This window comes from Schistosoma mansoni, chromosome 4 (genome assembly GCF_000237925.1).
Source record: "Schistosoma mansoni strain Puerto Rico chromosome 4, complete genome".
Lineage (NCBI taxonomy): Eukaryota > Metazoa > Platyhelminthes > Trematoda > Strigeidida > Schistosomatidae > Schistosoma > Schistosoma mansoni.
In genome coordinates, this window is record NC_031498.1 from 26,138,847 (window position 1) to 26,157,774 (window position 18,928).

Below are 18,928 nucleotides of genomic sequence, written 5' to 3' on the forward strand. Positions count from 1 at the left end.
GTCAATCGACAATTTTAAACTGGAAACTTTAAAACCCTTTTCACTCAACATCACTGGTTGAACAATCACAACGTGCAAGTAGAACATTGGACACTTGTATTGCATAAAATTTGTTTAGATAGTCACAAATTATTGAAAACACAACATTCGTAGTTTAAACCATTTGTTATTACATGCGCAAACAACTATATACTGAGACCTTGATTAGCAGAACATGTCATTCGAGATTGCAACATATAGGGCGAAACGAGACAGTATGAAATACCTTGGGTTTATAAACTGGTGGAAAGATACTTTTGCAACTCAGGAAGTAGGGGAAAACCAAGCGTGCTGCAACCTCAAATGGCACACCAACACATACATTTCCAATACTTTGTAGGGATATTATGCTTCCTTAGAAATAGCTTATTATAAACTGTACATAATTCTGCCTGTTTAAGGAACGTTAGTCTGGACATGTATTTTCGAAACTTTGAGTGGTCGAATATGGCACAACAGTGCCGAGCTTCAGCTTGTGATATCAATTAATTATGTGACAGCCTAATTTGCAAATAGTTGCAACTTCACAGGGGTATTTACTGAGACAAGCGATGTGGCTCGACCAACCTATGATTAATCTTGTAAACTGAAAATACTATGAAATTATCTCGAGCTCAGTTAATAAATCTGCACACAGATCCACTTGCTAAACTAAAGTCAAAACGATAGGGAGATGTCCAAAAACTAAATGTCGAAAATACTGATGACCTACACATGCGAAAATCTTATTTGTTGCGCTCCGACACACCCTTGAACGATAACTCAAACTAACGTTCAAATGGTTCAAATGGTTGAGGACGGAATAGAAGAAGCTTTCGCTTAACGGGCTTCCGTGTCTGATAGCAGTGGATCACCAATACCTCCAGGCAAGAACCTAGGTATATGAACGATAATAGAGGGAAAAAAAGAATTTGGTAAATCATAATAATATGTTATCCTTAGTCCTTAGGAATAAGTCAAGTTTTCTCTTAAAGGACTCCTGGGAGGTCGCTTGGACTAGCTCAGTCGGCAGCGAATTCCAGCACTTGACAACTCTAACGGAGTAGAAGTTGTGTCTGCAGTCTGTTCTGCTATGTAGGGTCACCAATTTCTGGGTGTTACCTCTCAGGTTAGTGTTATGACTAAGCTTAAGAAGTTGTTTAAGGGGATGACCAGAAGTATTAAGGATACTATAAGTCATAAGAAGATCACCTCTAAGACGCCTATACTCTAACGGGTAAAGGTTAAGTGATTTGAGGCGCTCTTCATAAGGTTTGAATTTGAGACCCCGAACTGATTTCGTGGCTCGACGTTGTATACGTTCCAGAGTGACCTTATCCTTTTGGAGGGAGGGAGGAAATACTATGTTTCCGTACTCTAAGTGGGGACGAATAAAACTGTTGAAGATTATGTGGAAGGTTCTACCGTCAAACTGGCCAAAAATGCGCTTCAATGTTACCAGTGCAAGGTTTGCTTGAGAGGCGTTTTTGTCACAGTTCGCATACGATTTCAGGTCGTAGGGTACCAACACTCCTAAATCTTTTTCAACTTGGGAAACTTCTAGAGGTGAGTTACCTAAGTTATAACTATAGTCTGCAACATGTCTCAGATGGACTACTTTACACTTTGAAGTGTTGAAGGTAAGTCCGTTGTCGTCTGCCCAACTTTGAAGTCGAGTCAGATCCTCCTGCAGAACTAGTATATCATTGTGAGTACGTATCTCTCTCCAAAGTTTCACATCATCAGCAAAAAGCAATAAATCAGATGAAACTTGTTGAGGAAGATCGTTAATATAAATCAAGAAGAGAAGAGGTCCCAGTATTGAACCCTGGGGGACCCCACTAGGACATTCCATAGCCTGAGAGAGAGTGAAGTTAACCCTGACCTTAAAATGTCGGTTTTCTAGGTATGAAGTGATCCAGTCAATTAAAGGGGGTTTTATACCCAATCGTCCAAGCTTCTTGATAAGACATGCATGGTTGACCCTATCAAAAGCTTTTGAGAAGTCCAGGTAAATGACGTCAACCTTCCCCTTGCGATCAAGGATGGTTGTCCATTTATCCACCGCAGTCAGCAGGTTGGTCGTACAAGAATGACCTTTTCTGAAACCATGCTGTTGAGGTGAGAAGAACTTTGAGGATGATAAGTGTTCTAGTATGCCGTCGAATACTAGGGATTCCATAATTTTTGAAGGTATGGAGAGAAGGGCCACTGGTCGGTAGCTTGAGGGTTCACTGCGTCGACCTCCTTTGAAAATTGGTGTGATGTGGGCCAGCTTCCAAATTTCCGGTAGTTTGCCTCTGCTTAGCGAGTGTGCAAACATCACGCTAAGTGGTGTCGCCAGGATTGAAGCTGCTTCCCTCAATACGGCGGAATGAACCATGTCCGGACCAGGAGAAGTGTCTTTTTTTAGGTTCTGCAGTTTACGGAGCACCAAGTCAGCACTCAGGTCCACTTCGGAAAGTCCTGTACAGGTGCAGGTGAAGCTTTCGTCAGTATGGTTGATGTGGGTCAGTTGGAATGTCCGGGAGTAATGTTCAGCCAAAAGGTTAGCGGCATCACTGTCGTTGTTGGTCGGGCCATTAGGACCAAGCAGTTGGGAAACTCCAGTTTTGCCTTGTCGAAGAGAAGCTGCATAACTGAACAAGCTTTTCGGATTGGAGACGAATCTATCGATAAGCTTGGTCTGGAACTGAAGCCTGTCTTCTCTTATTGCCTTTGTGCATGTGTTCCTTATATGTTTGTATTGCCTGTACGCGCCGTTGTTATCCGTTCGTTTATATTCAGCCCAACAGTGCCTTTTGCGGCTTAGCAAACGACGAGTGCGGTTCTTGATGAATGGAGGTTGCTTGTAGCTTTTTGGGACCATTTTAGGAACTGAATGCTCAAAATGGTTAGATGGTCAATAAACAAATTAGATCACATCCAAATGCTCATATTTAAAAAAGAAGACCTACAGACCGCGTTTGTACTGTCCTAGTGGTTATAGCCTTCTCTTGAATTAGTCGATTGAAGGAGCGGACACCATTTCCTCTGGTGGCTAGTTCCAAGAATTGATGACTCAGTGTCAAAGACTGTGTCATTTATATTTTGTCCATTCCTGGACTTCTTGCTCGCGTAGCACGTCGTCTGTGTCCCCCTAATACAGTAGAAAGCGATGACATGGCTAGTCCCAATTCATTTCTTAGTATTCCGTACCTCTTTATCTGGTGCACGACAATGTAAAGTGGTTTGGCTTCTCAAACTACTCTGTGTATGGTAGACCCTGGTGTTCTGAAATCGTATGGTGGGCTGCTGCCTGCACTTGTTCTGAGATATTCGAGTCACCTTTCAAACATGAGCTTGCAGCTTAAAAGCGTTTTTCAGGTTTAGATCTCACCAAGTTTGTGTATTCTGTAGTTAACATATTAGTATCCAACTTGATAATTGTCAGTTTCAAGGCTTATAGGGTTCTAAACCTCTTAGCTGAAACCGAGAAGCAGTTCGCAATGATCCTAATACCATAGCTCTTTGTTACTCCAAAAATTTTGTAAGACCGGACGAAGGTCACTGACGATTCCCCTACGCTGTATTTATTTACATTTTCATCCCCAATGTTCATGTAAACACACTTGGCCGCGTTGATTTACATCTGCTACTTTCAAGTTCAAGCAACCGTAACATCTAAGTCCGTCTCAATCTCGTATGCATCTGCGCCCGCTGCTATTTCGCTCCAAACTCCTACGTCAAATCATGGGATTCAAGTCAAGCAGCAATCGATATCCACATCGAAACATATATTTTATCAGCTAATCAGAAAAAGCCTATACAACTCTAGGAGCACGAGTCAGATAAAAGGAAGATAGAAAATAACGGGTTAATGGTCAACAAAAACCAGTCATGATCAAGGTCGATAGATGAAGCTGCGTCGTATGTGAAGAAATTCAAACACTTTACTTCTTCCTGATGTTTATACTGATGATCCAGGGTAATGGAAGTTTCACGATCAAACCATCAAGCTCATATGGCAGAACTCTACCTAAGTCATCCACCTGAGCTAGAAATCTTCTCCACCATCATTTTGTTTGCTGTTTAACAAGTTTATTTCTACGACTGTCATTCCTGACTTTCTGATTATTTTTTCTGGCAACCAACTACGACACTGGTGAGACTGACAAATCTGTGGTTTGATGGAATTTATCTTGATCTTGTTTTTTGAACAAAGGAAATGTTTACATATTTCTGGTTCATGGATGAATTATCTTGGCCTAGTAGTATATCGAATATCATAGTAATGTGGCAATGTATTTTGAAATTTGTCTTAGGATTTTAGGGTGTAGGTCATTCGGTTCAGTTGATTTTTCCGTATCTGAAATGCTGGGGGCCTCTACAACGCTGTCTTGATCAAGGTTCACAGTGAACAGCCGATGTTCATACTTGGTATTTCAGTCTAGTCCTTCGTCTGAAAAAGACTACTGAGTAATAATGTACCGAAATAGTCTACTATTGTCTCTGCTTTGCTCAAGTTTTTCTCTATCGTCGATATGTGCTCTCCTCTATAGTCATTAGAAGACAAACGAGAGTTTCGTAGGTTATTTCTAGTGGGATCCCTAATGTTGTGGGATGAAGCATTCGTGACTGTAGTTTTACACCTTGAGATATGAGGAGATTTTTGATGGAGCTTTTTCTGAATTTTTCCAGTTTATGAAAGGTACACTAAATGTACGTACCCACCCAGCTATTAAAATCACCAGAGAAGTGGAGAAAGTCAGTAGTGTGGCTTTACTTGATGTCCTGCCTTCTAGGAGAGTGGAAGGTTCCATAAAAGAAGTGTATCTAGAATGAATACATAGACAGGTCAGTACTTACATTTTCATGACTTTGCACCTCTTCCATATAAATTTAACTTGGTTAAACTTCTCAGCCACAAAATAAATCTATTATGTTCTGAGGATAGTGTGGATGGCGAAAAAGATAAGCCCAATGACCCATTTCGAAATAACATCTATCCGAACAAATACAGTTTCAGTTTGGAACGGGCAGGACGCTAGGCGACTTGTATTAGTCCTGATAATGGTGTTCTCTAAGTTGGTCAAACTTCCTTTTGAAAGCGTCTATAGATGACGCTTCAACCAGGTGCTGATGTAAACAATTTTATTCGTTGATTATCCGATGGGAAAGTAGACAGTATGTTGACATGTAATATGTTCTAGGATTGTGAAACTTTTTCAAGTGTTCTCGAAGATTTTCCGTTTTGGAAGACAAGAAAAATGAGGGCATCTCAGATACAAATTTGAAAACTGTAATCAAATCCACTTTAGTTCTTTGACACGACAGCGGAAATAGGTTTAGTTTGACCAATCGAGCAGTACTTTTTCAGGAATCAGTTTATTTGCGGTTTACTGAACTCTTTCTAAGGGCTCACAACATACAAAGTCAAAAATGTTTTAACGTCGACATGGCTAAAAGTCCTACGTATTGACCATAGAATTCTGAAACATTCAGTGGCTATCACACGTCAGTGTGCAATTGTTCTTGAGTCTTGGATTACGATGACTCCTAAGTCACTGTGTCTGTACTAATTTAAGTTGATTAATTAAGGGTTGATCGAAAACATTTCAGTAATATGAAGACATTATAGAACGAGTACTCAATCACTTCCTTATTTTGTATAGACATTATGACATATCCGAAGAGAATTATGGATGGTAACTTTTGAGGACTGTTTATGGACCAATATGATACGTATATTTCCTCTTGTATAATTGTTAAGTAACTCAACTATTCATATTCGTGTCCCTCTTATTATAAGCTTTATTTTGACCTATAGACTATTACTGTACGATTTACCATTCTTGAGTTATCCCTAGTCCATTAATTACTGTTCCCCCTATTCACAGCCACTTTTGGCTAAATCTTGTGCAAATAATACTTTCTATTTTATGGCAAGATTTGGTCAGTTTGTCTGGTATATAAACTCAGTATGTTTGAAATACAATGATTCATACCACAGAGGCTCTTATTGGTGTTTTGGACTTAAATGGCTTAGCTAGGTAGATAGCAGGACCGATAAGCACTACAGACTGCTCACACAGGTTTTGTGTATCATCCATTGCTCTGATCGATAATTCATTCCTCTCTAATTGGCGGGGATCAACACTTTCGAATACTAAACAGGGCACTCGAGCAATGGACACACCATATTACATTTACTGTTATTTTGTGTTGAATACTGAAAAACCTTGTGTGTTTGAAGATGACCTCGCCCTTCAGCTGTTCTATTCTACATTACAAATGAAGACCTGTTCACTACTGGTCTGATTTCTTCTATCTATGGAACAAGGGGTACCCACAGGTGCTATCCAAACAATCACAAGAAGCAATTATAGGATGGGAATCTCATGGACCGAGGATCATCAAAGCCGACTTTAAAACAAAGAAAGAAGGCATCACAATGAATGTCGTTCAATGTTATGCGTATACCAACGATTACGATGAAGACGTTAGAGACCAATTCTACGATATGCTACAGTCGGTCGTCAACAAGGGCCCAACAAAGGACTTGACCATTGTGATGGGAGATTTAAATGCCAAGGTTGGAATGGACAACACTGGATACGAAGACTACATGGGACGACATTCACAGGGAGAATGGAACGAAAATGGTGAGAGATTTGCAAACCTATGTGCCTTCAATAAACTGGTCATAAGCGGTATCATATTCCCACATAAACGCGTACACAAAGCCACATGGACTTCATCGGATCACACTACACAGAACCAAATCGACCATATCCGCATCAATACAAAGTTCAGAATGACGATGGAGGATGTGAGAATCAAAAGAGGAGCTGATATAGCATCACATCATCGCTTGATGGTCGCCAAGATGAAAATGAAACTCAAGAACTGGACAACGGGGCGGACAACATCACAAAAGTTTAAAACGGCCTTTCTTCGAGATGCTGACAGACGAAATGATTTCAAGAAAGCCCTTATCAATAAGTTTCGTGGCATTAATGATCTACTCGCTGTAGACGGAACTGCCATGGAGAACAACTGGACACGTATCGAGCAGGCAATCACTTCAACATATCATGAGATTCTGGGTCAAAAGAAGCACTATCACAAGGAGTGGATCACTGTTGACACACTGGATAAAATTGAAGAAAGGAGGAATAAGAAAGCAGCAATGAATACCAGCAAAACAAGAGCAGAAAAAGCCAGGGCACAAGCTGAACACACAGAAGCAAACAAGGAAGTGAAGAGGAGCATCAGAACCGACAAACTTAAATATGTGGAAGATTTAGCAATGACAGCGGAAAAGGCGGCAAGAGAAGGAAACATGAGACAACTGTATGACACAACAAAGAAACTTGCTGATAATTACCGTAAGCCAGAAAGACCAGTGAAAAGCAAGGAAGACAAAGTAATCACCAACATTGAAGAACAACGAAACAGGTGGATAGAACACTTCAGAGAACTCCTGAGTCGACCAGCTCCACTGAACACACCCAACATCGAAGCGGCACCCACAGACCTCCCAATCGATGTTGGCCCACCAACAATTGAAGAGATCAGCATGGCCATCAGACAAATGAAGTGCGGCAAAACAGCGGGACCAGACAACATCCCGGCAGAGGCACTGAAAGCAAATGTAGCAGCAACTGCAAAGATACTCCACATCCTCTTCAGTAGGATTTGGGATGAAGAACAAGTACCAATAGATTGGAATAAAGGACTTCTGATCAAGATACCAAAGAAAGGAGATCCCAGCAAATGTGATAACTACAGGAGCATCACTCTTCTCTCAATACCATGAAAGGTCTTCAACAGACTATTGTTAAACAGGATGAAGGATTCCGTAGACACCCAACTTCGAGATCAACAGGCTGGATTTCGTAAGGATAGATCGTGTACAGACCAAATCACAACTCTACGTATCATTGTGGAACAATCATTTGAATGGAATTCATCACTCTACATCAACTTCATTGACTACGAGAAGGCATTTGATAGTGTGGACAGGACAACACTATGGAGGCTTCTTCAACACTACGGCGTGCCTGAGAAGATAGTCAATATCATACAGAACTCCTTTGATAGATTAAACTGTCAAATCGTTCACGGAGGACAACTCACCGACTCATTCGAGGTAAAGACCGGTGTTAGGCAAGGTTGCTTACTCTCACCCCTTCTCTTTCTCCTGGTGATCGACTGGATCATGAAGACGTCAACAGCTGAAGGAAAGCACGAGACGCAAAAGACAGGCAGGATACAGCTTGACGATTTAGACTTCGCGGATGATCTGGCTCTTCTATCACAAATTCATCAACAAATGCAGGAGAAAACGACCAGTGTAGCAGCCTCAGCAGCAGTAGGTCTCAATATAAACAAAGAGAAAAGCAAGACTCTCCGATACAATACAGTATGCACCAATCAAATTACACTTGACGGAGGAGGTTTGGAGGATGTAAAAACCTTTACATATCTGGGCAGCATCATTGATGAACACGGTGAATCTGATGCAGATGTAAAGGGACGAATCGGCAAAACAAGAGCAGCATATCTATAACTGAAGAACATCTGGAACTCAAAACAATTGTCAACCAACACCAAAGTCAGAACTTTCAATACAAATGTGAAGACAGTTCTACTGTATGGGACGGAGACGTGGAGAACTACGAAAACCATCAACCAGAAGATACAAGTGTTTATTAACAGTTGTCTACACAAGATACTTCGAATCCGCTGGCCAGACACTATCAGCAACAACCTACTGTGGGAGAGAACAAACCGGATTCCAGTGGAGGAAGAAGTTCTGGAAGTGGATGGGACACACATTAAGGAAGTCACCCAACTGCGCCACAAGGCAAGCCCTCACATGGAATCCTGAAGGCCAAAGGAAAAGAGGAAGATCAAAGAATACATTACGCCGAGAAATGGAAACAGACATAAGGAGAATGAACAAAAACTGAATAGAACTTGAAAGGAAGGCCCAGGACAGAGTGGATTGAGGAACGCTGGTCAGCGGCGTATGCTCTGTCTGGAGTAACAGGCGTAAGTAAGGACCTCCATTGGTAAGAGTTCATAAAGTGTATTCAAAAACAGAAAATACTGTTACTTAAGTCAAGTAGAAATCTCGAAAATATACCATGAATTAGTTTTCTAGACATCCTGTATCGCTTTTTATCATGACCAAAAGTAAATTATTTTTTAATTGTCATTCAAATATGGTTTGCTTCTTGACGGCACTCTTGTGTACATATATATTTTGTTAGCTATTTTCATGTGCCGTAATCGTACTTAGTTTCCTTATATGTCTGTTATTTATACGGTGTTAAGCTGTTTTTGGTGTATGAAACTTTCGGCTTACAAAAACCGACTAACTTTAAAAACTGGTATTAGACAGAACCGCGATTTCCATATTGACTTACTGTATATTTGTGACGCATGCATGCCTGAAATATGCGTAATCAAAGGTAACTTTATGTTCGACTACTTAATTCTACGTTGTATTTACGCGACTAGTCAGAATATTTATGACTTTAAATAAGATATAAATCTTACTTCAAATCTTGGATTACTGGTTTCAATAAAGAGTGATACAGATTGAACACCTTGGGCCACAAGATTTCCCACTCCCACTACCAATCAAGTTCCCATCAAACATGCAAAGTTCGATGCTCGACAGCGTCAGTAGCATCCAGAAAGTTTATTTATGGTTTTACATGGAAAAAGATGAGATTTTTTTGACGTTTTTATTTCCAGCTCAGGAGACAATTGTCAATACTTGTGTGTCGATATCGGCTTCTGTTCACTACAAACTTTCGACCAACCAGTCGGAAATATCCACTTAGCAGTGGAAATCAATATTTTTATCTTTCAAGGATGAGGTTCGTTATCTACGATGTGGAAGTCTGAGAAGTCATAGCTGGAAGGGAAATCTTTTATAGACATTCCTTAATCTTAAGCGCCTGATTGAACGAGAGTGTGGTTCTCAAGCACAAAACTTGACAGCAATTTCGAAAAATCATACTCAGTGCTGAATAAATGTTTTCTTTGTGCTGACACGACTGCATTACGAGAGTTTCTTTTGATGTCTTACCATTGTCACAAAGACCTTTAACTTCATCAAAAACTAAGGCAAATCTTACAGGACAACAGCAATCCATGTGAACACCACGAATAACATCACCAGACGGTAGAGTTTTTGGATTCTGATGTGGGTCGATCGTAATGCTTAAACTTGCTTGTCACTGAATTTCGCAGGACTAGGTAGGTCGAATTTGGTTGATGAAATAAATAAGCATACATTGTATATAAGAAGGAAAAATATAACATCCGAAAACTAACTATACAGTACGCAACCTCACTGATTGACGATAACATATATATATTTATAAAACACTTGGCAATTATCATAAGTAGGTAATCTTATATCTGAATTGGGCCCTATAAGTTCACTTATCAGTCAGAACGCCAACATATTGAGAACCAAGTAAAATTGATTAGCGAACTATAAACAGGCCTAAAAATCTATGTATGGCTTCACATTCAGTCATTGCTAAAAAACAACCAGGACGCCAAGATTTCTAGAAAGTAACATCTGTTCTTCGGTTTTTAATACTAATGAAGCTGTTATACACACTATGTAAGTACAGGACGCGATTTATTAGACTAATGAACTATGGTATAGGAATCGCTCAACTTCGAAATTTGACTTATATTGCTTCGCAACTTGAGCACCAATAATGATGAGCAGTTTATTTCGTTATGATATCAATCTGTTTAAGCCATAGAATCTTTCGATTATAATTTTAGGCTAGTTAGCAATACAATTAACAAGTTGTATATGGGTTCAGTAATAACTGTTTCCTGTTACAGATAGAGTACTACGGTGTGACATTTCTATGCCTTGATAAAATACAACGGTTGAATACTTATTTGTTGTCGACTACTACTGTTCAGAAAAATATGCTTTTATTATTGTACCAGGGGAGGGGGGAAATTACATTTGAATACAGTGATGTTGAGTGCTGTTAGAGGTATGAGGGCGGTTATCACTTCCCGGTTACCCACACCGTGGAGAGGTTCTTCTGGAAGTACCAGAATAAGAAATTGGATTAGAGGTGGTCTTAGTGACCTGAGAGTCTAACCGCAGTGTCCAAGGAACAACTACTTGAGGTCGGTCACACATGACCCTTTTGTGAGTAATTCTCGTGTTAGCTCTGTTCTTGTTGAGACCTTACCACCGGAGACGGATATCCGTGGGATAAGGTGAAGTGTGTATTTTTAGGGTAGACATTTTCTAACCCCCCCCCTTGTATGAAGGCAGCATCGCTGCTATGCTGGTTATCTGAAGAAAACACCTTACTGTCGTCACATCTCTGTACAGTCAGCAGTACAACTTCACCTTTGGACCTTGGGTTTGCTGCTTTTAGTCTTACCGCTTTTCAACCGACCTGTCTGGCATGGTAGGACCTTGAGGAACGATTGTTCCAGCCAGTATAGATCAATTGGTTCATCACGATAAGCAAACCCGACAACCACGTCATATCATAATTATTATCATAAGTATAATTAAATAATATTGTTTAAATGAATAAAATCAATTGTTCAACACCGAAAAATATATTAAATACATTGCATCTAAGTGGATTGTTTCAAGTCTAACAAATAATTTGACAAAAATATTTTAGAATGGTAACTACAATGGAATTTAATCAATGAATACATTCATATATTCTTATTTATTTAAACAAAATTATAAACCTTTATTATAATAAACAACTGAAGGTAATCGATCAGATCGAATTTCTTTAATATGTGCTTGAACATCAGGTTCAAGTTTATCAAATGGAATTGAACTAATTTGTGGGAATACAGCACAGCATAAAGGGGTTACAAGTGATAACCTAAACAAAAAAAAGTGATAGGATGTTTTTTTGAAGAAAGAACAACAACAACAAAAGTTTCGAATGAAATTGTTTATACTTACTTACTTATGCCTGTTACTCCCAATGGAGCATAGGCCGCCGACCAGCATAAATTTTTTCTGGTTAGCGTTTTTTTAGCGAGTTAGTTTTCTACGGGATGGGGTCGATAACCCCATGCCCAACCCTCCTCCTTTATCCGGGCTTGGGATCGGCAGTAGCCCCTGGAGGAGCTACAGTCATAATTAAAAAATATATCCGATTACATTAACAAAATATGTTCTATGTTCTCTCGAGGTTCTAACTAACTTATTTCATATATAAGAACTTTCGTCTAAATTAGAGCGAATAGTTTCACAGTATTTAGACGCTGAGTTGATGTAATACATTTCATGAATAAGGTTGGACGGGATTGCCAGGCGAAATGTTGGATTTACTTAAAATTCATTCGCTGAGATTTTACAACTACTTCATATCCGATTACATTAACAAAATATATTCTATGTTCTCTCGAGGTTATAACTAACTTACTTTATATGTTTACATATTGTATCCTATGAAGTCTATTGTCGATTTTATTGTAGTACTTTTTTTCTATTTATGATTAATCTGTCCCTTTATATTATGAGACATTTATACTAATTTAAAATTTAGTGAACCTAATTGGATTTTGATAGAAGCCTAGACAGTTAAAGATTCATTCATATTCATTTGGTCTGTTACATTTTGATTTATTTATTTATTTAAACACATAAATATTGGTACAAAGGAGCACCATATATATATACGCCACACAAATCTCATTTGATTTGTGTGAGGGCTGTGATACTGTCCAGGTGCCCAAACTGAAGCAGGTGGTTAACTTAGGAGGCCACACCCTGCGGGCCATTGTTGAACAATCAACTGAACGGATTTCGTCACTATACATCGACTTCCTTGACTACGAGAAAGCGTTTAACAGTGTGGTTAGGAGAACTTTATCCAACCCTATAGTGTACCTGAGAAGATCGTGAACATCCTTCGGAAATCATATGACAGACTAAAAGTGCATATTCATGCATGGAGAGCAGCTGACAGATGCATTATAAGTGAGGACTGGAATCAGATAAAGCTCTTTACTCTCTCCTTCTCTTGTTTTCTGAATGTTGACCGGTTTATGAAGACCTCTACATTTTAGGAGAAGCACGGAATACCAGATGGTTTTCTTATAGTGCAGAACAATTACAACGTTCATAATTGGAGTGATATAAGTGACAATTTATAAGTGTGTGAATGTCTTGTCAACAATATTATTTGAAAATAGTTTCCTTAATTTTATGTTAAACAAATTTTCAAGGTTTATCATTTTCATGTGGATTAGTTAATAATGTACTTAATGAGATCACTGAGCGATCGATGTTGGACCACCACTGGAAATCTGGAACGTCATTTTGACCTAGTATGTAACTTCTCAACAGTGAGTATCCGCAATCTCTTACATGGAACTCAAATCCAGAACCTTCATTCTCGCACGCGAACACTTAAACTCTAGACCAATGAGTTGGTATTTAACAGTGTTTGTGTCTAACTTTAACATTGATCAGTTCATGATCTCAATCAAAAAACTCAACAATCTTCACAATCCTATAATTATAATAATATACTTGACCACTCCTATCAATAGTTATATGTCTAGTCAGAACATTTTTTTAAAAAAACGACAAGGAAGAATATCTTTAATCGGAAAGCTGGTTACTTTGGCGAAAGCTAACATTTTTCACAAATTACTGCTACAATACACAATCCTTAATTCTTAGGAGTAAATTTGTTAAAATCAACTAATTAGAAGATAGAAAGGTATGATTAGTTTAAAACATTAACACTTTTGGAAAAAAAGAAAAAAAAAGCTAACTACAACACCTATAAATTAACTTACATCAAACCGACTAAACTAATTTGTATTGGAGCTCCTAACCAAGGATAACGAATAAGTAATTTTTGTCTTTCTAATGATTGCATCACAAAAGGTAAAATTGCTGAAGTAGGTAGATATAAAGAAAAAAAGTAATAATGTAAAATTGTCAGTTTTTGTTAATTAAGTAATTATCATTGATTAATGTTAGTTGTTTATCTCCAAATATTCATTTAAAAACACAAACAACGTGTTTTGATGTAGGTTTGTTCTCTGATTTCTACCCGAAATTTGTGCTGATGATGTCGTTCAGAAGGACGATGAAAGCTCCACGACCAAACCACCCAGCTCAGAGAACAAACCTACATCAAAATTACCCACCTGAGCTACAAATCTTCTCCACCATTTCACAAACAACGTGTACATAAGGTATTGTAGTGAATAAGAACACTAGTTGGGGACATTCGAATGTATTGTAGCACATTACAGAATATCTCATTAAAATATGAGAACCATATAGTGAACAGTTAATTTGTAAAATGACAATCAGTTGTCTCAATTTGAATGTTTCTTCTGCAAATATCCGTCCATAGTCTCCGATTATAATTTTTCATTCATTTTCCTGCCAATTGCGTGCCGTTCCCGTTCTCTCCTTATCGATCTTCTACTGAAATATATTCAATGCCCGACCATCAGCATATACTACTTATGTGGATATCAGTAACCCACATCACAGTATTACTAGTAATAAGTTAATTTAAACTGTTATTATTTCTAATTCGTTTATATATGATAAATTAATTTTGTTTTAATTTCCACAAGTATATTATCAATGTCAACGGAAGGTTTGAATTATAGACGTTCACAGTATCAACAACGAGAAAATAGAAATTCTTATTAATAACTTTTAATGCATTGAATAAGTTAGTGGTTATTTGGAACTATTATTTATTTATTTAAACACATATATATGCGCCACATAAATCTCATTTGATTTGTGTGACGGCTGTGAAACTGCCCGGGTGCCCGAACTGAAGCAGGTGGTTATCTTAGGGGGCCACACCCGGAGCCTTTGATCTAAAGATCTGATCCACAAGACAGTGGAGCATCGTGAGGAGATGCAGTCACATGGTAGCCGGTGACCAACGATTGATTCATACGCCATTTGTTCCTCCAGGATACTGGAACCCATGTACACCATTGGTTTGGAATCACGATTTTCCAACTCCCCTAGGTGGATCCTCCATATCCATCAACTCGGTTAAAGCGCCGGACATTCGCTTTTTGTCCTCTCAATTTCGGAAACAACACCTGTGGCACGAGAAGGCAGTGAGTAAGACTTCCCTGGCAGAGGCTATATACGTGTGGCCATGTGAGAGCATTTCGAGAGGGAGAGCGGACTCTTCCCACTCTCGGCCGTACCAGGGCATTTGGGGGCCGTTCACAGTATCAACAACGGGAAAATACGAATTCTTATTAATAACTTTTAATGCATTAAATAAGTTAGTAGTTATTTGGAACTATGAACATGTTGGATAACAATATTGGCATTTGAAGCGATGAGTATGGTGTTTAAGACTCAATGATAATAGGTAAAAATAGTTGACGAATACTAAATGGAACCAAATGTGGATCTTGAATCTTACTGATAGGCGCAATGCAATTATGTTCGAAAAATAACAGGTATTTGTTTCTACAATTTGTTACTTTTGATTTGTAGATTCCAGTATACACGCAGATGTTAATATTTCCATAAAGTTCGATTTTGACTTTCATAACCAATGCGTTTACTAGAATGTCATATCGCATAAATATTGGATAATCTCTTAGAAATTGTTGGATTCATATGATTTAAAAAGGGAAAATTTCGTTCAGTCTAAATAACAATCCTAACTCTAAACTAATACTGCTATTAAATATTGATTAGGATATGGTGTTCGCTGGATGATTAGTTGATTAGTGACAAGATACTGCGAACATTATCAAATTAAACCATGTAGAGTGATGACTTGATGATTAAAGTACTCGGTTTTCAACCACCGAGTTGCACTTACGAAAGCCACTCCACTCATTTTGGTATGAGCAATTGCTTTTATACAAATAATGTGGCTGAAGAACCAGTACATACATATTCACTTAATAAGTTTCATTAATTGAAAAGTTAGTTCAAGTTATTGAGGTAGAGTTTAAATATACCACCAAACGGCCTTAAGATCTTAAGCTATTAGGCCAATTGGACGACAGTAAATACAAACGAATTAGTTATTTTATGGTAGGACTGGGAATTGAATTATAGGGTTTAGAGTCCTTACAACCTAGCCGATGTCGATTCATGATGAAAACTGTGACTCCAACTCATAGTATCAATTATTAACCCTATTGTGGTAAATGCACAGTGACTTTGAGATGATTTGGACGTTCCCTATTGACTTGGCGATATATTTTGACCTTGACATTACTCTAGTATTCTTCTACAAGTGAAATCAATTAAAATTCTGAGACTATTAATCAAAGTAGATCTTGATAACATAGGATGACAGAAATAATATTGTAATTACACATGAGATCAAATGCTTAGCCAGAGATTACGTAATATATAGGATGGTATGGACTAAGCAAGAAATGATAAAATGAGATGAGTGCTAATTAAATTCTTGATAAACGAAACATATCTTTACAACACAAAACTATCATATTATTAGATGACTTACTCATTCCAGGAGAAGCCATTAATATTCGTGATAAAACCACTTGACTAACAGCTCTACGTCCTACAACAGTTGATTTACCCAATTTTTCACCATTTTCATCTAATATAGGTGTACCTTCTGTTAATTCTGCACTTCTCATACATGGAATATTAATACAATTAGCTGCACTGACTGCAATAAATGGTACAAATCGACCAATTATAGGAGGGAATTTCTAAAATTGAAAAAAGAAAGCAGATAAAAAGTGTTCACTGAATATGTGTGTATTTTAATTTATGAAAAGAAGATTCTAGTTTCAGAGATAGTTGATCATTCGATATCATTCCCAATTACTGAGAATCTGAATATTTAACATACTCTTCATTTTAAATACATTAATGATTAGTCTATAACAAACAAAATTATACACACTATATCATGCTGGCAATAAGGAAATTAAAGCAATTCATTCAGTATAACTTATCACTTACAACTAGTTACATTGGTGTCTGATGGGCAAACGACTTGGAAATTCGGTGACAAGATAATATATCTGTAATATATATGTATAACTCAGAGGTAAATGATATAAAATTATTTCATTTTTAAAATTAAATATACACTTTTATGATATGGCCATGCAGAGCTGAAGGTTTTATGTGAGACTGGAGGTTCACCATTGAAATTGTAGATGGTTCGGCATTGCTTTGGCAAGTTTTGCTGGCTGTCCATGTGGAAAGTTGGTTTGCTGGTTATCCGATTTCATTCATACTGGTGGTTGCTTTTCAATGTTCTCAAGGGCTTTTGTTATTGGACCATTGTAAGGCATATCACCATTGCTAACATTATTGAGTTTGACTGTCGTGTAAGCGGAATGGGTCAATTTTGGCCTGTTCATGCTGTGCATAATTGATTTACGCGATCACTGATCGGATTAATTATACATGTGATGTGAATGTGTATATGAATCGTGCGAATGGTCCACCAGGGTGCTTGGTACCTGTGTGGTTGCGCCACAGGATTGAGCTGTACTGTTCGGATTGTAGCGTTGAAGCCCATATAGTGTCTGGTTTTCCTAGTGGACGGAATTGAGCTGTACTGCTTGGGTTAAGCCTGGGCAGTGTCTGGCTCTCCTGTTAAACGGGATTGAGCTGTACTGTTTGGACTGTTGCGTGAAAGTCTGGATGGTGTCTGGTTCTCCTGAAAACCAGTGCAAAATTACCTTGGCCTATAAGGGTATATTATATAACTAATAATAGTAGAATTTTAGATAGACAATGATTAACACTGAAAATCTATTTGAAAATCAAGGGAAAAAGAAATAAACAAATAACCAATGTCTATTATAAAATTAGTAGTGGGTAAAAGTACAGTATGGGGACGACCCAATCAAAATCGAGAACATGATTTCCAGGTTTAGACGCGAAATTGAAATACAACGTATGCAACGCATTAGAAACCTTACGTTATCAACTAATTTCAATTATCAGATTGTCTTAATTTCACGCTTATGTTATTTCTGATTGTTATAAGTTACTTTCATTACTAGATGTAAGTACATAGTATGTGTTTGCTATACCGACGGTTTACTTTTTTTTTATTCTTTTCTTTTTCAGATTCATTCACCTACTGCACCCAATACACACGGTACCTTCAGGCTAAACGCGAATCTACCAAGGGTTGGACATTACATGTATAACGAGTAGTAGAGACACTTATGTATGGTGCTCAAAATGGAAGAGAGAAATTATTTTTTTGTCATCCATGGAGAAAACTGATGATCTTAAACTTATTAAATGCTTAATTCTGTCTCTGTAAAGTCCCAGTGTAATGAAGAATTGACTTTATCCCTAAATTATAAACTTATATTTTAGAAACGAACTAATCATGGTAACTTATATGTTCTTTAGATTTGAAATCAAAGGACTATCCACACAATTATTCATCCACATGACTACAAAATGTTCTCCCATTATAACCTGAAATCCTAATTTTGACCGTTATCGGTCCTCATGTAGTAAACTATTCGTTTATATTACTTAAATCCCGATTTGTTAAATACTGACTTTACTGTCTCATAATCATCGTGAGAGATATTGAATGTTGTCAGTAAAGAATAATTTTATCAAAAGTCATTACTACAACGTTATGATTTTAGTTTTTCTTTAATACCAAGTTTGTTCTATATAATTTTTATTAAATCATATAATAAATGATCTTGAAAAAGTTATAGCTAAGATTATTGTAATTAGGTTAATTTAATAAATATTTATCGATCATAAAATGATTTTTATCAGAAGGAGGCTTTGTGGTGATTTTAGTAATTTTATATGGTTGAGATCATGAGTCAATTGAAGCTAGACCATCTGGAAGCACTGAATGGTCGTTTCGTCCTATTCTGGGACTCCTCAGCA

The 18,928-nt window shown here is 37.7% G+C and overlaps 1 protein-coding gene across 1 annotated transcript in view; it reads right to left on the reverse strand.

Moving 5' to 3' along the window:
- Positions 1-18,928, reverse strand: part of Smp_136960 (putative sideroflexin 1,2,3) — a gene marked incomplete at both ends in the record, with an annotated part of 82,495 nt that overhangs the window by 50,256 nt on the left and 13,311 nt on the right. Inside the window, 3 exons of the mRNA XM_018797329.1 lie at positions 11,837-11,915; positions 13,849-13,948; positions 16,536-16,749. Of these exons, the coding sequence (XP_018652382.1) occupies positions 11,837-11,915; positions 13,849-13,948; positions 16,536-16,749 (393 nt within the window). The remainder of the gene's footprint in view (positions 1-11,836; positions 11,916-13,848; positions 13,949-16,535; positions 16,750-18,928) is intronic.